This window comes from Coptis chinensis, chromosome 8 (assembly GCF_015680905.1).
Source record: "Coptis chinensis isolate HL-2020 chromosome 8, ASM1568090v1, whole genome shotgun sequence".
Classification (NCBI taxonomy): Eukaryota; Viridiplantae; Streptophyta; class Magnoliopsida; order Ranunculales; family Ranunculaceae; genus Coptis; species Coptis chinensis.
Window position 1 is genome coordinate 84,224,927 of NC_141463.1, and position 20,964 is coordinate 84,245,890.

The 20,964-nt window shown below is 36.0% G+C and overlaps 3 protein-coding genes across 4 annotated transcripts; 1 reads left to right on the forward strand and 2 right to left on the reverse strand.

Annotated features, from left to right (window-relative positions):
* Positions 1–1,877: 1,877 nt before the first annotated feature.
* LOC147483667 (serine/threonine-protein kinase STN8, chloroplastic-like) lies at positions 1,878–5,044 on the reverse strand. The gene is given in 6 exon segments (XM_086580680.1): positions 1,878–1,949; positions 2,101–2,464; positions 2,549–2,919; positions 2,922–2,952; positions 3,625–3,798; positions 4,406–5,044. Coding segments are annotated over 5 exon segments (1,515 nt in total). The 5' UTR covers positions 4,997–5,044; the 3' UTR covers positions 1,878–1,949; positions 2,101–2,116.
* An 861-nt stretch (positions 5,045–5,905) lies between these two features.
* Positions 5,906–12,044, forward strand: LOC147483668 (transcription factor RF2b-like). Its single transcript, XM_086578164.1, has 4 exons — positions 5,906–6,571; positions 8,262–8,394; positions 9,388–9,472; positions 11,265–12,044. Exons 1-4 carry the CDS (start codon positions 6,093–6,095, stop codon positions 11,633–11,635), a joined length of 1,068 nt encoding a protein of 355 aa, XP_086434290.1. The 5' UTR covers positions 5,906–6,092; the 3' UTR covers positions 11,636–12,044.
* A 1,137-nt stretch (positions 12,045–13,181) lies between these two features.
* LOC147483669 (uncharacterized) lies at positions 13,182–20,404 on the reverse strand. 2 transcript variants are annotated; one of them, XM_086577742.1, is made up of 8 exons: positions 20,121–20,404; positions 19,941–20,040; positions 15,857–16,633; positions 15,581–15,742; positions 15,121–15,183; positions 14,800–15,020; positions 14,292–14,398; positions 13,182–13,573 (listed from the first exon to the last, which is right to left on the reverse strand). In XM_086577742.1, exons 2-8 carry the CDS (start codon positions 20,035–20,037, stop codon positions 13,456–13,458), a joined length of 1,545 nt encoding a protein of 514 aa, XP_086433868.1. In that variant the 5' UTR covers positions 20,038–20,040; positions 20,121–20,404; the 3' UTR covers positions 13,182–13,455. The 2 variants fall into 2 exon arrangements, with proteins under 2 accessions (XP_086433868.1, XP_086433867.1); XM_086577741.1 differs by having other exon boundaries at positions 15,857–16,654.
* Positions 20,405–20,964: the final 560 nt, after the last annotated feature.

Genomic DNA, 20,964 nt, shown 5'->3' on the forward strand with positions numbered 1-20,964 from the left:
TTTAGATTCTGTGAAACAAACATAGCTTCTATGTTCAAAGGGTGTGAATTAAATTTAGATAGTTTGATTAATTTGAACCTTTGTTTCTGTCATGCTGAAGTTCCAGAGGAGACTTTGGAAAAACCGACGAGCAAAAGCTTAAAAATCATCAACTGAGCACCCTGAGCTGAGCTGACTAGCAATCCAACAAAGTTAAGAGTTAAATATGATTTAAGGATTTGGATCCAAACAAGATCTCAATCGAAAGTGGATAATCAATCTAACAATTTTGGACAATATACTCTATATTACCTTAAATGATAATATACTCTATATTTTCACCTTTATCCTAAAAGAAACCAAGTTCATGGAAGACTAGCAGGTTTCATTGAAACTAACGTAATATAGATTTCTTTAACATTGTGTTGTACAACAAAAGAGATCCACTCAATCACTGAAGACTGGGAAAGGGTGGAAGACAGATCAAGGTAATAAGCTACGAGTGTGAACTTGTGTACATCTGACGCATTGTGACAAACAAGTGTGTGAAAGAGAAAACGACTGAAAACCTGAGTGTCGAAGTGCTTCTCCAAGTTAGAAAGAGAGGAGCAAATGTTTCTCCAACTTGTAGAAAGAATGACTGCTTTTTTATTTTCTTTTTAGAAGTGCTTCTTTGAGGGTAAGGCAGACCCACACTGGTTACATTGAAGGACTCTAACCCGAAGGGAGACTATATGACTTATGGCTTCTTTCATTGGAAGAAAGGAGACTGTGACTACCGATAGGTTTGGGCAAAGAGCTAATCATGTCGGGATTTCTTGGTTCCTTCATATGAATCCTCAATCCTCTGACAATCCCGTCCAACATTATTCTGAGTCAGCTGGGAAATAAAATACAAAATCTTATAAAGGATTCTTACACTGCAACTCGAGCCCACCCCCTTTCTATACAGAAACACCCAGTTCTGTTTATGCAAGTGCAAGTGCAAGTACAAGCTGGAGTTGAACCCTGTAGTCAGTAGTCAATTAGGAGTAATGACAATCTAGAGCTTTAAATGCTATTAAACTGATTGGAATTGGATCACTCAGAGTCGTCTCAGTCAGATATAGTATTTACACTCGTGATCCAAACGTTTTCCATCCGGGTTGAGGATTCAAAATCAAAACTTCCAACTACCACTCCAGATCCCAAGCCGGGTTATTCTCTAAGGAGTTTTCAGAAGACACAGAATTCTCCTTCTTGGTACTAGAACCACTTGGTTTTTAATGGATATCGCTTTTTATTGCCTCAATCTCATTCAGATGGATGTCTATCCAGCACTAGGACTACTACGTACAGAGGTCCCTAACCACACTGCAATGGAAGAGGTTTACAGAATATAAAAGTCTGTTCTTAGTAGCGTTCTTTGCTACAGTTCCTGGCTATTGGTTCACACTTCACAGTAGTGTTCCTTATCGATAAGAATGTTAGATTTTGTGTTTGTTTGTGGCAAAAGTAGACAACCTACCAACAAAATTTACAAGTTAAAAACTAAACTTACTACAAGCATGCAGGGAGACAATGTAAAAGAGACTATCTGATTCACAATGGCAATAAGGCTTTTGGACAATGGCAATAACAAATCTATAAATAGCATGAAAGAAAGAAAACAGCTGTGGACTCCCCCTTCTGATCTGAGAATCTGAGATGTCCGTAAGACTGAAGATGTCCTGAATTTCGTTGAAACCCCAGTATATATGATGATGCTGATTGGTAGTTCAGATGTTGGTTCTCGTGATTCAAACAACTATATTCTGAATCGGGTCTTTGGTAGTATGTGATGGACCTCAGAGGAAATTGGAAGAAATTAAATAACTGAAAGTGACTGAACTCAGTTGTTTGTGTGCCAGTCTTGGAGAATCTAGAGTATAATCGTCCCAGGCTCCAAGGTCCGGCTGCCCTTACCAGTCAATATCGTTTATTGGAGACCTCTGAACGAGCATACATCTGTAAGTTCTAATTGAATTTGTTAAAACATTCAACTCTGATGGAAAAAAAGATATGTTTTATGACATACACTGATAAACCACTAAGAGAACTACAAAAACAAAAAGAAAAAGCCGGGAAAAATCTAGTACTTACATCATCAGGATACTCATTACTTGCTTAGACTTAGTTTTGAGATAACTGCAGCTGCCTGATCACCACCCAACAGGAAGTATGGATGCCGCAGAGCCGCAGCAGCTGACAACCTCCCTCTTCTAAGGAATCCTCTTTCGGAAATAAGCTTGGTTGCCAAGTTCCAGCCTCTACCAGAATCAAGATCAAGAATTTGTAAGTCAGGCCTCGATCTGGTGATTTCTCTCCATTTCTTCAAGTCATATCCAACGTTCTTTATTTCTGAATTAAAACTCTTCAAACCCGCTGATGACCTTAAGGAGGGAACAGCCATTTGCATGAGTGTGATTCCCACAGAGTACATATCAAAGAGATCGGGACTGTTAAGCTGGGTTAATGAAAGACACTGCTTTAGCATTTAAAAGAACACAACAAGCGAAATAATCCACACAAGAGAACGGTGGAAGTTTACCTGCCAAAGTATAGGAGAAAACAAAGCTGCTATGGGCTCTGGAGGAGGTGTTGGTGTTTCTTCTGGAAGAACGTATAGTTCAGGAGGACAATAATCCGGGTCAAGAAGTGTACGGTTGGGTATGTAATTCTTTCCAATCCTGAGGTCAGTAGCTGCCCCAAAGTCTATAAGCTTTATCTGTCCCTTCCTTGTCACAACCAGGTTGGCTGGTTTAACATCACGATGAACTATCCCAGTGTCATGAATCTTCTTGAGAGAAGTTATGATTTGGCGCATAATTTGTTTTATGATCAATGCATTTCTCTCAATTGATTCTGCTCCACGTAAAACACGTCCAAACATAATGGTCTCTAAGTTCAGTGGGAAGTTAAACCATTCATGTAATTGCCCAGATCTCGGTCTCCCTGGTACATGGCTTTTCCATGTTAGTTGTTCACACAACAGTTAATAAAATGTAGATACACAAAAGCACCTCCATACTTCACAACAAAATAGCAGATAAGCCTTGTACAGATCCTAGCTGACAGGAGGGGAGGTGCCCACCCTCTCTTTCTCATATACAGGACATAAGTACCCTATACTTGTTTCTGTTTTTGAGTATTTTGTGTGTATATAGGCTTGTCAATAGGCAACTGGTTATTGTTAGAAATATTGAAAAGCCTATAGTCAATATTGTTGGCAATACTGTAGGCTTTTGCAGCATCAATACCAGTAGATCTCTGTATACAATAAATATATAAAGCTTGCAATATATAGGTTTCCATACTAATTCAGTTTCTATTGATAAGAGTAGACAATTTGCATACATTTCCTTATAATCGGACACCACAAACTGACAAACGGACCATTAGGAACGTCTTCTTGTCAGGCCAAGCTTTTAGATTGGCGAGATATACATACATACTCACAGTTGAAGAATGAGAATTGAACTCCTTGTATTAAAGTGAGATGTACGTATTTGAGATTTTCGGTCCCCACCCCCACACACACACCACCTATTTCTGATATGTTGCCTTTAAAATTAGAATAAAAAGATGTACAGTTGGGTGTCTGCACATTTGTGTTTGAGAGAATACCTCAAATTTCCATACAAGCCATTTTCCTCCCTTGGTGAATTGGGAGCTTGTTTTATCTGCCACAAAACTCCCTAGGAACTCGGCACATGTTTCAGGCGCTGCTCTCGACAGTCTGTAGTTAAACCACTCTTCATAATTGCCACATTCCTCTGCCCCCAAAATTCCAACCTTAACCTGAAATCTTCCATGATCCATCAAATGGAAATTCAACAACTAACTATACAAACGGTAAAGCATATTGAGCCAAGTATCCAACAGAAGAAATTGTAATACATACATTCTTTGGTTCATATGTGATCTTGCAAGATCACTTGATCTACTTACCAAAGATACTCTATCACATATACTGTGGACATGTATTTTGGTATATGCAATAAGCATGCATCAGAGAAAACCATGTCCAATACGAGTAAAAGAAAACTCGACAGCGATATGAGTTAAGGTTAGTACCAAAGATCTGATTTAAACAATTAACTAAATGGTTACTCAACCATATCATAATAATTTTAAAAAACGTGTTGAGTGGACTACATAATACCTAATAGACTAATAGGAATCACATTTCTACTCTATTGCCCACACAGAACATAAGTGTAGCTCGGGTGATTCCCTTTTGTATATCCAATAAACAGTCATCATTAAGAAGGTCTGGCAATAACATATTATCGGCTTTGAACCTATAAACTTGGTTAACACACACAAACTTAACACACATCAGAAATGTTCACAAATTTAAAAAGGAAGCCATATATATCATCTAGTGACTATTGTTATAATTTACCTTCTTGAGAATGACCTTTTCCTTGAACCTCCCATCAATCTCCAATGCCCTTCCCCTCTTCTGTACTCGATCTTCGACACTCACATTCTTCGGAACAATCACACCCGAATAAACAACTCCAAATGACCCTTCCCCCAATTTATCCCCAATCACAAAATCAGTCATTTTCAAACTTCTCCTGCCCAACAAATTATCAAACACAATTTGCAAAGGAGCTAAAACATAAGCATCAATAGCACCTAGAAGTACACCAGGTCTAGCTGTCAAGTAAGCCCAACCGAAACCAGCTAAAGCAAAAACCCACCACCTTTCCACCTCTGGGACTTCTTCAGTCAAACTCAAAAACTGTGAATACCCATTTTGCAGAAATGGGAATGAAGCTAAAGTTTCATCTATATGAAGAGTATTATTCAGAAGGTCTTCCTGAAGAAATGCATTGCAGCTCCATGACTTTGTTGTGGAAGAAGGTAGCTTTACTGGCCATTGAGTGGTGAGCTTTGTAGGAGATAAAGGGAATAATGTGGACATTGGGTTTTGTTGTTGTAATAAGTGTGTTGAAGTAGGGAGAAACAGAGACGAAGCAGCAGCCATGTTTGTTTTCAGTTAGGAATGGTTAGTTTCAGTTATTTTGAGGTTGTAACTCAAATGTGTCAGCAGGGGTTAACCTTTTGCCACGTTTCAAGTCTTGGGTTTATCCGTCCAACTTGGAATATTATATATTTTACAGGAAAATGGATATAGATACACAGAACACAAATTTTTTAAGTTTAGAGAAAATAGCAAACTTTTTTTTTTGTGTCTCAAATTTCAGACTGACTTTTACAATTTTGACATCTTTTATTAGTCCCAACTAAAGAAGCCAACTACCAATAAAAAAAAACTAAGTACTAAATTAGTTACCAAAAGAATAGTGGGTTAATCAAAATAACTAAAATTCATCCGAAATCTACAAAATTCTAATTAAAAGTGAGATGAATTTCTGGAGAGATCAAAACAACGTGGAAAACATCAACTTCAAAAAAGAAAAAAATGTATGTTGATTACAACTAATTTCAATACAGTTTTAACAATTTAAAATGCATCTATGATAATTTTGAATAACATGTTTAAGTTTGATGTAATTCAAATTGTTAAATTGTAAAAAGACAAATGATTATTTTTTATAAGACAATTGTATTATTTGATTGCAGTACATCTTGGAGCAATACACACGGACCCTTGTCTGATGAGTGGTCTCGATTGACACACACATGTACAGTACCGCATTAATATTTTTTAGATATTTATTTGTGGAAAAAAATGACATTACAAATAAAAAAAGTAAAAGGAGAAATAAGAAATTTTAAAAACAGTTAATACACCAAAAAAATGACGTGTTGTTAAAATTGGAGTAGAATCAAAAGATAATATTGGTATATATGGTTATGGTCAACGGTCAACCTTTGAAAACTAGTTGAGTTTGAAACCTGATCTTAAGTCTGGAACTCAAAACGCGCTCGGACATTTAACTAAACCTCAAAAAACAAAACACACATCACGTGAAAATGTTCTCTCTTCTTTACACTTCTTCTTGAACAACAACAACAACAACAAAGAAGAAGAAGAAGAAGAAGAGAGAGAAAATATTATAACAAACAAAACGAGATCCTTCCTCTTTTTCTCTGTCGAAACAAACAAGAAAAAAAAAATGCAAGACCAAACAAACCCACAAAACAGTAATGCTGAAAATGGAAATAGTAGTACGTCGTATAAAGGGCATAGACGAGCACATTCGGAGGTAAACTTTCGTTTACCAGATGATTTAGATATATCAACAGATCCATTTGATGTATCGACTACGACTAGTTTTGAAGAAATGGGATCTGAGGATGATTTGTTTAGTTATATGGATATTGAAAAACTTGGATCTACTACTGCTACTACTACTGCTGCTACTGAGATTGATGGTAATGCTACTACTACTACTGGTTTTGATGGAAGTGGTGGGAATGGTGGGCCAATGAGGTCTAGGCATAGACATAGTAATTCTGTTGATGGCTCTTCTTCACAGAGTTTGTTGAGAGATGAGAATTTGTTGTTACTTGGTGATGTTATGGATGCTAAGAAAGCTATGGCTCCTGATAAACTTGCTGAGCTTTGGGCTTTAGATCCTAAGCGTGCCAAGAGGTAAAGTTTTGTTTTTTATCTCGTTTTTAGTTGAATGTTAATCTAGCTTATATGGAAATGTCAAGGTAAATGTTAGATATATTCAATAATTCAAGTATGAATAAGGAGAATTAAGATTATCCGTTTCGCGTTAATAGTACATTGTCAATTTTTCAATAGTTCCAACCAAAAGGTTTATTCCACAATTTCCCATTCTGAAATTTCTTAGTTACAAGAGTTTACGCAGAATCTTTATAGATGTATAGTATTGAATGCATTTCCAATAATGTATAAAAGATCCTATATGCTATTGAATGCAGTTAGGCAAATGGTTAAAGGCAAGAGTATCGTTGCTGTTTATGAGTTTAGGTGATTATCTCATGAGTATATGTAGGAGCTTAAGTGTACATTTACTTAATGCGCTAAGCCTAAGAATTGATTGAGCTATGTTGGGACCCGTCTGCTATTTTATGGTAATATGCATGAAAAAATGAGTGAGTTAATGAGTATCAATGCCGCTTACTGATACTAGTGGGTTCCCGGCACTCCATCCCATCGTAAGAACTAACCGCAGTGGGAAGGCTTATTACATTGCCTACATCACCAATAGTGGTTTTTCTTGGCATTTATAAGTGGATGTGGTCAATCATGTTAAGCAATTGAATCAGTCAGGTTGTAGGGGTGGTGAATCACCACACTACTACACCAAGTCTCATAGAGAGAAAAAAAAGGCATCTGATTTGATATTCATTTCTCATTGTGAGATGATCATTTGGTATGTGTGCTGTCTTTGAAAACCAGTCTTGTGGCATATAAAGATGTCTAATTTTGGCCTTCAGATAGTCACAATCTTTAATTAATCATGTTAGCTTTCATATTAATGCACTGTTATTTTTATAAGAAACTTAAGTAAAACCAAATTGCTTTTAAATTTTGTAATGCTGTAAATCTTAACTAATTTACTAACATAAGTGGGAAATCCGCTTAGATCCTATACCTCTCAGTTTTCTTTGATTGCAAACCTGGACCCTGTTATTGTGTCTACATTTCTTAATGGCACCTACAATCAATTGATGTTCTCAATGTAATGACATTTCTATTCAACGTTTTGAGAACTAAAACACTTAAACATGAAATGAAATGATTTTACCGCACAGTCTGTCTGAGGATTTTATGGTATTCCTTCTTTATTCTTCCCCTCCCAAACTGTTTCCACTTCGATGCTCAGGTCAAAAGATCTATATCTTATTGTGTGGCTTTACTTTTATAGGCCTGTTATTCCTCTTCATTCTTTACTCTTTAGTGGTAATTGGAGATCTATATATGCAGACTTAGTAAGTTGCAACTGATATGTCTGTTTCCTGGTATTTCTCTGTGACATAGTGTAATTTAGTGTTTGAGGATGTGTTACAATTGTTTGAGATACAATGAGCAAATCTTTCATGACTTTTTATCTACACTTTTATCTGAGTGGCTTCCATGGATTTTGCTTCATTGCTATGTGATATTATTAAAAGAATATGTTGTTGTTGCATGATTTTCTAGATGCTAGTAGTCTCATCATGTGTATATCTGTCTAGAATTTTAATTTGTAAGCTAACATTTACTTTTAAACATCAACTGGAGACAGCATTTTTATATTTATATTATCGATTGAAGTTTCTTTCTTAAGTTTGTGTCCATGTGTCTCATTTTTTGTAATGATATGTAGGATTTTGGCAAATCGTCAGTCTGCTGCTCGCTCAAAAGAGCGTAAGGCTCGCTATATATTGGAACTTGAGAGAAAAGTTCAGACCCTTCAAACTGAAGCAACTACTCTTTCTGCGCAGCTTACACTATTCCAGGTTTGTTTTAATGCAGTATTGTTGAGATTATATAGAAAATTTACTCGTCCAAAAATAAAAAGTATTTATGAGCTTATAATCATAGCATGTTTCTGAAATGGTTATCTCATATATTACCATGAAAGATGTTGGGTTTGTATGATTTTCCTTTCTTCATTGAAAACTATTTATGACCCTGTGACTTCTTTTTTTGATATCTCTATATATGTATAGAATACGGCTGGACTTTAGAGCTCATTTTAGAAATCTTCACTTGATGTGAGATTGTACTTGACTGTGGCCTTGGTATACCAAAATTTGAGGACGTGCTTTCACAATTTTTTTTTTTGACTTCTTCTATTTTCTACCAGTTCATTGATACCTGCTTCTATTCTCACTAACCTGTTGAGTGTTGACTACTGAGTTTGATTTTGCCTCTCTTTTTTTTGTCTTTGCTCTATTTCTTGCTAAATGGTTCAACTTCTTAATGTTTTTTTTTTTTTTTTTGAGTTTCGGGCTAAGGCAGACCCCCACCCGTTGATTAAACTTCAAAGAGTTACATACCTCCCTAAGAGTATGATCATTAGAGGGAGAATCCCCACTAAACAACACTAGGCTATAAGCCTTACAAGCATGTACACTCATGAACATAACCCACCTAGGTGCACACAAAAATAATAGTATATAAAAATCTATCATATGCCACCAAGGCACCAAACAAGCATTTATCCTTTAAGACCGGATGGTCATTCCTTAGATGTTTCTGTGCATTCTCAAATTTATAGAAAAAGGTCCCACATTCACAACAAGCGTATGTTAAACCAGGAGTGTCGCCCCAAATCTCCTTAATGTATCCATCAAGGTTTTTTACTTTTATATTTTGCCTTAATGTTAAACTATGAGAAAAAAACACTCCATTCAAATTGGTCGACTCTTACTTTCATTTCTTAAGTCCTCTTATGTCATATTTATAGGGGTCAAAGCTACTGCCTGACTGTGTTGATTTTCTTGTAGAGGGATACAACAGGTCTTACTAGTGAAAATACAGAGCTTAAGCTTCGGTTACAAGCTATGGAACAGCAGGCTCAGTTACGCGATGGTAGGCTCCATTCACACAATTTTTTTATTATATTTAAAATATATATATAATCTAATAATTATATTTTGACAACTTCTTATTCATGTATCTATTTTTTCGTGAAATTGTGTTAGAACTTAGAAGCATGCCATTATGTTCTATTGTTCGTGTTAGGATTAATACATTATGTATAGGTAATTTGGTACTTGCAGTTGGGGGTTGATTGTGCCTTGAGAAATCCGTGTTGTAATGGATTGTATTAAACTATTAAAGAAGTTTTTGTGATGTTGCTGAGCCTACAATGTCAAAGATTATCTTTTTATTTAATTCCTTGTGGATGATCCTTAGTGTAACCTTGTATGGGTTGTTTCTTTCTCTGTATGGGATACACATAATAGTTCAATGACAATGGGCTTAATTATGATGGCATTTCATTTGTCTGAGTCGTAAACAAAAGATATATGCGTTGTTAAGCTTTTGCTTATAATTACGTCTAAATGCATGTAAGTTTGATCATATAAGGGAATCTCGAAAGTTGACAAAACTCCGAGAGACTAGAAACTTTGCAAAATTTGACATTATCATACAGAAAATATCGTGGAACCGTGTCAACGTATAAGATATAGCGCATCTTGTCTAACTCAAAACTGAAATAATTTTCAGAATTCCACAAACTCTGACAAATTTTCAACTGAGAGATGATTGCTCCTTTTGTATGCTAAGATATCAAATTTATTTAATTTGATGTATGTTTATATATCTGGTCATCAAGATCACCCATTGATTTTATGCCAGTATGTCATGCTTGTGAATGTCTAGCAAGTTAGTAATGCTTTTCTTGTAGAAACCTTCACCTTATAACCATTCCGACCATTACACTATAGCGATTATTACTGGCAAATATGGGCTTGGCACTGTTATTTTCTTTGATGTCTTTTGGTTATGTTTTTGGGTGGGGGTGGATAGAGCAAGTAGGATGGACCAATAAAGAGAGCTTGCACTGACTCCTACTAAACCCAAGAAGCCAAAGAAGACGAGTTTAGGAAGTAACACAAAGTTCCTAAGAATAACATGATAGGAAGAAAGTCCATGTGATCTTCTTCGCGTTCCGGAGTATGTAATTGCTGAGATTTTTAAGGAAGATAATGCCCAAGAAAAGAAATTTTTTAGAAGGACTTTTCGCAAAAGAAGTTCCAGTGATACTAGGGTAGAGAGAAGGGAAAGGTTAGGACAGGAACGAAGATGACCAATTATGAAAAAGGATAACGAAGCAACACACTGATTCATATCTTCCATTTGTTCAGATGACAGTGATGGCTAATCCCAGGACAAAATGCTGTCGACTTCGTGAACGGACTACTGAATTTTCCTGGCATTATAGTTTGTTTGAGCCAGCGTTCTTTTAATTTAAGTCAAATAGTATGTTCGTAGTCCTGTTAGGGAATCATATTGCCACTGTTTATGCAAAAGACATGAGGGGCATGTATTAATTAATCTAACCTTTAGAGTTTCATCTCAGTGTAGTGCTTAAGAGATTAAATGAGCTATAAGAACTAAATGCTTTTGACTACCTGGTGGCGAAGACTTCTAGTTACATGTTAATAAGATGTTTTAATAAAATGAAACAGGAGCTTTGATATAAGAACTTAGCAAAGAAAAGGAGCGTTCATAATAAGATGAATATAGACAGTTTGATTTTATCTGCACCTTCATAGCTCAGCCTCAGCTCAAAAAGCTTGCAATATTTACAATGGTATATGGGGTCTGCACTGCATAACTGACTACCTGTCTTCATAATGATGATAACATGCAGCTTTGAATGAAGCACTAAAACAGGAAGTTGAGAGGCTCAAGGTTGCAACAGGAGAAGCAGGGGGTCACAGCGAGGCATTCAACATGGGAATGCACTATATGCCGTATAATTCATCATCCATCTTCTCACTTCCACAACAACCAGGACCAGGAGGGCACCAGAATATGCAGTTCCCTCAGTTCCATCCTTCTCAGTCCAACATGATGAATCACTCCCAGCTAGGGGCCAATTCTCGTGCTTTCTCAGAAATGTTGCAGCAGGACCAACTTGGCCGTTTCCAGGGGCTGGATATCAGTACCAACAGAGAATCACATTCTGTGAAATCTGAAGGCCCCTCCATATCTGCCAGCGGAAGCAACAACGCTTCGTGACTGAGATAACTTATCTACTCACGTGCTGACCTACGTCCCAATTCTTGTGCCTTGTTTGTTAGATTGTCCATAGACTGACTACCCATTCTTTCCATTACGTTTCCTTTCTTTTTAAGGTACTACTTTATTTTTTTGTTCAAATTGGTATCCTTGTACTGTTTAACCTGTCCTTGCTGTTGTTCATTATTGAGTCTGTCTTCTGCTGAGGCTTTGTTGTGAAAGTCACGACTTATGACTTTTCTTTTTGTCCAATTTGAAACTCCTCTTGTTGGAGATGTGTAATGTTGCAAATGGAAGCAAGTTAATGGCTGTGTTCACATTCTCTCCCCATTCTCAAGGGTTTGTATACATTGTAGAAGTTACAGAACTTTCTTGCTTTTTATGATGAAGATGATCACTCTTGTATTTCTTTTGTGCCGACTCGTTGACTTTGTCTTTGTCGGTATTGATCAAGTTTGAGAGCTCATCTTCTCTTTATTCGTTAAAAACATTTTATGAAAACACTATTGTTGTAAGACTTTGAGTTGTATTTCCCATTTATTGTAGGCATTTACAGCTGCTCTCGAGTCTGACTCTACCTATACTAATGTCCATCATTTGCTTATCACTGCCACCTGTATGCCCTCCTGACTAACAGTGCACTGAGCTAAAAAGTTTGTTATCACCCCAGTGTTTATCAGTTTCTGCTATACACAAACATAAATTCACCATTAGAGTTCCTACATACAACGGTCACACCAGCCGAATACTGGATTTCACCAACGATTAGTGCATATAGCTGTCAATTCATTTGTTATAGCAGAAAGATGTGCTGCCGATGAAGTCGTCTTCAGTCTGTGAAATTGTGAATAGCCAAAGTTAGTATAGATGAGGAACCGTAATAGGTGATAAACAGTTTATCCCCTAACAAACGGCCTAAAGCCTATTCTCTAATATTCCACACAGCTTCTGTTCACAAGTTCACAATGCGAATATGTTTTCATACCTGAAACATTTTTTTCTACGAATCGCTTTATTCCACTTATTTGATTTGCATTTTATTCCCCAACAAAACGGATTCTGTGGCTTAGGATCCAAAGAATGGATGTACATGATTTTTGCTAAGTGCACCATGGAATATGATCGGCGATGTTTGTTTTTCAAGTAATTGTGAGCCACCTTATCTAAAAGATTTTAAGAAACACAATTTCACATTCATCTTGCAATAACAGGAATGTTTTCTCAAGTAGTTATGCTGTGTTTTTGTCGTCTTTCTTCCAAATAACTGATAAACTAGATTCTGATATTACTATGATCAGTGAGAAAAACTATGCCATCTCTTGTAATAGAAAATGTAGATGATATATTGTAGATAGATAAAACTTTACTTGTTATTTATGCATGAATTCGTTCATTTAATTATCCTGTAGAACAGGAAGTGAACTACCCAGTTCTGAACTTGAGCTAACCCAGGATTAGAAATGTCACTGATTTTGGTTTTCTGACCAGTATTCCAAATTGACAAAGGATCAGGAGCTCAGGTTATCAGTATCAGAGACCAAGAAAATAACCAAAACTACAGCATGTATTTTTGAATAAGAAATGATTATGTCAAATCATACAAGAGAGTTTCCCAACACTTGAGGTTTTATTCATACTCAACCATCTGTTCATGTACTGGAAAAACTAGCATTATTGGTAAAAAAAATAAGGAAGACAACAAGCCGACAACAACAACAACAACAAATAAAGCAGAACATGAAGATCAGTATCTCATACAACAGTTACTAGGATCAGTAAGGCTGTCCTTGGAGAAGCTCATGATCAAACTGACAGATATATTAAGCTCTGAAACAAGATATACCATCTCTAGGCATGATGAAGTTAGATGTTGAATAAATGGAAGCCGCTGCTGCCCTAATTGCTAATTCTTTCTCCCGGTTCTCAGCTTCTTTTGATCTGCATATGCAATTTGCAAATATCCAATGAAAAGCTGAATATCCCATGGAGAAGCAGAACTGTTCTCTGCCTACCAAATATGAATTCGTTGCAAAAATATATATCGAGGACAAGGCAAGCTATTGGTTTATTATACTGTTAGTCTATTATGCTGTAATTCATTCTATATAAAAAAAATGTTGTTGTAAATTCAATTTTTATGGCAGAAAGATATGCTGTCATTAAAGTCGTGTTCAAGTTATAGAAGATGAAATATCAAACAACCTAATCACCTTCAAGGCTAATCTAAACGAGAAATTGACAGTTTTGACAAATTTTGATCATTAGAATAACCATAAGAATGTACTAAGTAAAATCAGTAAGGATCCAGAAGCAGATGAACTTAGAAGGACAGAGTGAGGAGCGTCCAAGAAGCTCAATTTAGATATGGTTTATTTGGAGAGGAACCCCTTCCAAACTTCCAAAAATAATGGTTTATTTGGTTTATTAAAGATAGTGAACCTCTCCATATGCAATATATGAAATTGTACAACTAAATGAGTTCATGAAATGTAATTCAAAGCTTTATGCGCACGTTTATGGCAAGTTTATTTTATGTAATTCAAAGCTAACAGGCCTATCCACTAGAAAGCCAATAACAACTAATATCAGTTACTAAAGCTTGAAAATGTAAAAAAAGTTTCAAATAAAAACTACAAGTATAAGAAAGTATACGTACCCAGAAGCATTTCCTGATTTGTCTAGTTGTAAACCATTTTGCTTGGCACATTGAAGACCCCATTCGCAGTGCACTTGCATTTCTTTCATTTGTTGCAAAGAACTTACCTGAATCAGAGTTCAGGAAACAGTTACACCACCATTTTTTCAAAAAGAAAAAACTAGTCCGCAGATTGCGTTTGTGAAATTGACAAACAGGTATCGACCAAGAGGAAACTCAAAGGTAACAAACTGATGTAGAGGGTATTTATCCAACCTATAAAATTTGGTTAGTTTGACACAGACAGTGAAAAAGACAGCAAAATATAATCATAAGATCATGATGATATGATCAATTAAATCTTGACCTCAAAATTTTATTCTGAGACGTTCCAATGGCTTGTCCCAGACGTGGGAGGGGCAACATTGATTCATCCTTTTCCCATTAGAAGGCATTATATTCTCTCATGGAAAATATGGCAACAAAACATAAATTTAATTAATCACCAACATTATGTAGCTAAACTCACCAGATGTCTTTCCTCTTCAAGGAGTTTATTCTCCATCTGATGGAAAAGGGTAGCCCATCTTTTCCCATGCAAATCTGAAGTTGTACTATCTGAAAATAGAGCAGTAGAGGATTGTCTAGAGTGAATGCCATTCTCTTGTTTAGGTGCCACACTCTTTGACAGTAGAGAAGGCAACTCCTTCTGAATGACAGCGCGAACTCTCTTCTTACTGCGCCTTAATGCTGCAATAAAAGAGAAAATTATGAAACTGAAGGACGGAAAGATTTATATCATTGATCTCCAGCAATATTTGGAGAAAAAAACAGATCAATAGTTCATTACCAGAAAGACGGTTGTTGATATCCTGACACAGTAGTCCCAGCCATTGTGAAGAAACATTTGCAGCTGAAAAGAGAGGAAAATTGAGCTCAAGATTATACATCCAAATTAGCCTAAATCACTGTCACCTTATTTGTCATATCTTCAGAAGTGGAAAGAAAGAATATTAAGATATTAGCACCGCTAATTACTTTTAAATATAGTACTATGACAACATCGACGAACATAAAAGCCAAAGCTTCTACCTAGAATACAGAAATCCCTTACATATTTCTGTGCATTGACATACAAGCAGAGAGGAACCAGCACCATTCTGATAGTACCATTTCGTTGTTCTTTCTTTTCATTGAAATTAGACAAACTTACTTGTTTTACCCATGCTACAGTTCATAATTTATTTTGACCTATAAGGAAATGATATAGAACCTACGCAAATATAAGCACATCTTAGAATTAAACTGACCTTGTACAGAAAGGAAAGAAATATCTGTTGGGTCTTCTGGCCCTTTGTTATATGTCATCAGTTTTTCATCCTTCTGGTCTGAAGTGAATTGTGAAGCACCGTATGTGTCACCATAAGTCCGCTCTGCGGCAGCATCTAAGTCACCAAATCCTCCCTTCTGCCCTGCAGTCAAATTATATAAGATCTACTTAAAGGCATATGTAAACGTCTTCCTAAGGTACTTCCGACATTCATTCTTATAAAAGAAAGAGTTTAGTAGTTCCATATAATTCATACCTTCTAAGTATTTCTTTCCATCTCTCACTTCCTTAATTCCTATTTTTGATTGACCCATTAACGCACTCTGACTATCAATTTCACGCTTCTCAGACTTCACCAGCGCTTCAATTATAGAGTGTACCTGTTTACTGTTTCGCACATGATTTATGATCCCAGGATTAAGTCCATTAAGCAATCCACTAGGAGCTGCTATCTTTCTGAACCTGATGGCCTGCTCTACCTTCGCAATCTCCATATTTTCTTTCAGTACATCCTTTCTACTTTTCCACACTTGTTGCACCAGTATCTGTTTATGTAGACTTGACGGCAAAGCAAGATCACTTTCTTTTACCACTTTCCCCAATATGAACGTATCATTATTCTCCAAAGGGAAAGTAGAGCTCCCACATTCAGAAGCCTCTCTAAGTTTCATGTGACCGTTCAAATTACAAAGATCAGATGGAGCTTGATCTTCAAATTCTGACTTACCAATACCTTCTGTAATAAAATCTAAACCAGAGTGACTTGAGATTACAGAACTAAGACCATCATATGCATGTGCAGTTGTGACATTGCAGACTGGTTTTGCAACATCAGTTTCTTCATTCAGCTCTGTAGCACTCAAACACTTACCAGTATCAAGATCACGAAAACCTGAAGAACTGGTATTCCTTAAGAGGGAAGTTTTGTTCAGCCCTGTTGTTTCTGCTTGTTGTGAGTCTGACATCAAGTTGGAAGACTCTTTTGAAATTTCTGTAATCTCTCCATCTTTATCAGAATGAGGTTGGTCCTTAGCTGCTTCACGTATTGAAGATTCTATTTCAGTTCCAGCACCAATAAATTAGAATTGTAGAACAACTTGCATAAACAACGTAAAGAAAAACAACAATGAAGAAAATATATAAAGAGGAAGTAACCAACTAGATGCTAAACGCCTAGACCTAGATTTGGAATACTGTACAATGTTACAGGATGGCAAAATGACCGAGAGTGTTACATAGAGTAAGACTACAATAGCACTGATTCGTCAATGTAGACGATAGAGCAACAATTGTCTTCACTGAATGAGAAGTCGAGAGCCTAAAGCTCTACATGCTGAGATGGTTCAAGTGCACAGCTGTTGATTCTTTGTTCTCAGGATTCTGGATGAGTGACTCCAACCAAATTTGTTTCAAGAACAAATAACTTTAGGATGATTCTATCCAACTTGAGTCGACTTTTAATCTGAACCGTTGAATTTGGATTTGACTCCCAAATTCCAATGTCAATCTATTCCTCGCATGCTTTTTGAGTAGCTACATACATAAATAAAAACTCACTTGTAGTAGAATGATCATTACCATCAGCAATTCAGCATCATCATTACATTTTGCTGCCATTAATATTAGTGCACATATTTTTCTGTCATTTGTGTATGTGAGCATCACTGACACCTCCATATCCTAAATTTAATGACTATAAATTTATCATACTTTGGATATTCTAGCTATGGAGGCTGACAAATTCTACCCTTATCGTTACACCTACTATAGACATCACGTACTTTCTCTATGGTAAGCGTTCACACTGACTATGATGCGATGCAGTACAATACATCTTAAATACACTTTGAAGAGTTTAGAAGTAAATCCATGGGCATTCAAAACAGGCAGATCCTATATGAGATTGCAGGTACTACTGAACTCCAATCTTCTCGATAATTACGTTGCCCCAGTGGCCCAGTGTATCTAGTCAAAGGATGATCATCCAGGTGATAAGCTAATTGTTATCCTTTGGTCCTTCTGGTGATGTTAGTGAAATGTTCAACCTGGTCACCCATCCTAATCCATCTTCCTGCAGATCTAAATAGTTAATGTTTGGATTGCACACCACACAATTTCTGTATATTGACAAGTAACAGGTTTTTGTCAAGAACACCGTGAGCATGCTCCTAGCACAAAGGTGCTTCAAAACTTTGCCTAAAGAAGATCGTATGCATTGCAGTACCTCTAGGAACCACTTTGTCATTACAGCCTGTTCATGATAATTTCCTTAGATTTCTCAATTTAAAATTTTATTAACTAGAGTTATGAGCTTTAATATTGCTTCGGCTCTAGTCAACCATTTATGGCTCTAATACCACATTTTACAGTTACCATTAAAGAATAATATTCAGAGTTGTGCGCTACTAGATCTCTGGGGTGAAATAAAACTCCTCTCCCAATATTCGAACACCTCTATTCCTGTAAAGTCCACAGATAAAAGAGCTAGCTCATTACTGGTCATTGACACAGACAAGATCTCGCTGACTTGCTTACTTGACAAATAATAAATGACTCGGGAATCTTGACTCGTAATTTCCTTTTCCTTTTGTATAGGTTAAGCATTTAGCTATGTTGGAACTCTTCCAAAAGGTTGTCGGACACTTGTCCAAGTCCGACACAAACAGACACTTGTGTAATACTTGGCAATATCCCTCTTTGTATGTGCAATATTGAATAGAGTTTATCTAAAGCTTTCTATGGTACATATAGAAGGTTTTACTTTTATCATATATGAAACAATTTTCCCCTTCAGCTGGAAATTCGCATCGTGTGGCAAGTAGCGTAACATTAAGTTCACTCTAATTATTTGAAAAATCATGCATAGTCAATGATGCCTCCCACCCCCACCCTAAGGGTTGCCCCCCCAAATATGAAGTAGTAATACTTAAACTACTATAAGGAATGCTTGAATCTTGAAGGATTTGACCCCCCCTCCTCCACAATTTCTTTTTTTCTCAAAAGATATACTGCCCCCTCCCCCAAACTCGGATTCCTGGACCCATCCCTGTGCAGAGTTTGTTGGCTGTTAGAGAATTTGACACGGTGGAACTGAGTTAGACTGGGATTAGCAAGCTGTGGAAGGCTCCTATGACAAGGTGATAGATCACCAGTAATAAACTGTTCTGTAATTAACTTGGAACTACAAGCAATATAGAATGGCTTGAAGTATGCTTGTCTCAGAAGAGCTTTGTCCAAGGGTTTCAAAGAGAGCCAGTGGCGATAGATTCTTTTAGATCAGTAAAACTGATATTGAAGTAAGCGAAACCCCCATGAGAAAGCCTCAGTACACTTCATATAATATGGACTAAAATGAGAAGTTTGAAAAAAGTAGAAATTTCAAATTTATTTAGGAAGATACTAGAGGCTTCTATGGACGTCTTGATGTAAACTTTCCCCCTTACATGAAAACTTATCTCATATTGTAAAGAAGGATGCTTAAGGAGTGGTGGTTGGGAATTCGTGACAAGTCCCTTTGAAAATCAACCACCAAGGGGATATATGAATGCTATCAATGCCATCCCTAAGTAACTGTTTCTTGATGAACACTGATAATAGAATTTGATTTTGTAAGGTTATCACTTTCATTTGCCAATGCTATCCCTTGAAATTTGGCTCTTGTGTACAACGTTGATATCAATAATTTCCCTACCTTACTTTTTCCCATTTATAGGAATACTGGAATTCACATTAACAATGTTAAGAAAATTGAATTTACTTATAAAAATGCTTCCATTACCCGACGCTATAAACAACTTCAACTCAACATGCATAATTTTATTGACAAAAGTACGAGTACGCACTTATTATGTGCGCATTTTACGTAATTATAGCTAGTAGAAATATCGGTACTAATTGAATTAAACTAGGTAATAACTTGAAACCCTCAAGTATCAAACCCGCCCCCTGCATGCCTACTATTCATTTTGTTCCAAATTTAATCATTGTTCTCTCATATAATTTCTTCATTTCATCATAAACTCCATTACGAAACACTATTAGGGCTTACTCCACCATATAAATTTGCAATGGCCAACTAACTATACCAACTTCAGTAATCATACATATATAAGCATGGAGTTACAATCAAAACACAACTATCATTCAAGTATAAAGAATTACAAAATCCCACTATGAACAAATTATTTTCTCATACCAAAATCAGTATAAAAAGATTAGGTTTATCAATCATTCAACAAATATTACCTCTAAAACAAAATTTTCAAACAAGACTATCAATCAAATGAATCAATAACAAGATCAAATCATTTCACTGAATAAAACATTGAACTTTAGAGTACCTTTAGGACATAACTCAGATTCTAAATCTTCAGTTTTGATTCTTTTAAAAATTTCAGATTTTTCTCCTGATTCCACATCACTCCTCTTTTCCCCCATCACCTACCAATCAAAACAAACAAAACTAATCAGAATTGAACAAGCAAGACATAAAATCAACAACTAAATATAAAAAAACATACCTTGAAATGACAAGTTTTGATCAAGAAAGTTTCAAAGAGCTGAAATGATCAACAAATTTTCTCAAAACCAAAACACTTTGAGGTTTGAGAACATGTGGTCTTTAGTTATGAGAATTTGGATTTGTTAGTGTCAAGGTTAGGGTTTATAAATGGAAGTGGATTGAATGAGGTGAGGTGTGTTTTTTTTGAATTTGCAAAAAAAGCGCGCTTGTTTTATTTTGTTATTTGCTGTTTGACTAAATATAGCCGTTTTTTTTTTGTTAAAGGAAGAATATGAAATTAAGACAAGATTTCTAATATTTAGTTCCATTTTAGGTTTAAGGTAATCATTTGCTTACTTTAAACGTGTCTAGTATTTTGCTAGGTGTCAACTTCGAAATAATACCATTTTTTTGATTGCACAAGGGAATTCTTGGACACACACCCATAAAACCACTCTCATACCCCCATAACTAACTAAAGTTGTTTTTGTGAGACCCCAATAACCGTCTCAATCCAATAATATCTCCCAAATTCATTTGGGGTATTTAAAAAAAACAACAACAACACACGGCCTTGTAATCTTGCATTTCAGAATTCAAAATCATTAGTTGTTGATTGAGACTTAGGCCAGACAAAAAACGTGGGTATTTGTACTTGTCCATTGTAGTAATCCAAAGTATAATAATTTTCTGAGTTCTCCCATTCGTCAAAATTTGATTTTGTTTTCTTTTATTCAATTTTGATTTTTTTTGTTTCTTCATCCTCATTATTTTGGTATAGTTGATTCATGCTTATGATTGTTGGTGAGAGAAATGTTGCTAGAGAGTGCGGTAAATTATTGGAGAAAAATTCAAGAACATTA

Bases quoted from the DNA above. Each gene is read 5' to 3' on its own strand.
- LOC147483668 (XM_086578164.1), top strand. From the start codon at position 6,093: ATGCAAGACCAAACAAACCCACAAAACAGTAATGCTGAAAATGGAAAT. The intron at 8,395-9,387 runs GTTTGTTTTAAT...ATTTTCTTGTAG, and splicing joins CGCAGCTTACACTATTCCAG to AGGGATACAACAGGTCTTAC. The intron at 9,473-11,264 runs GTAGGCTCCATT...GATAACATGCAG, and splicing joins GCAGGCTCAGTTACGCGATG to CTTTGAATGAAGCACTAAAA.
- LOC147483669 (XM_086577741.1), bottom strand. From the start codon at position 20,037: ATGGGGGAAAAGAGGAGTGATGTGGAATCAGGAGAAAAATCTGAAATT. The intron at 15,184-15,580 runs GTCAGTTTAATT...CTCTCTTTTCAG, and splicing joins TTCTTTCCTTTCTGTACAAG to CTGCAAATGTTTCTTCACAA. The intron at 13,574-14,291 runs GTACGTATACTT...TTGCATATGCAG, and splicing joins AAATCAGGAAATGCTTCTGG to ATCAAAAGAAGCTGAGAACC.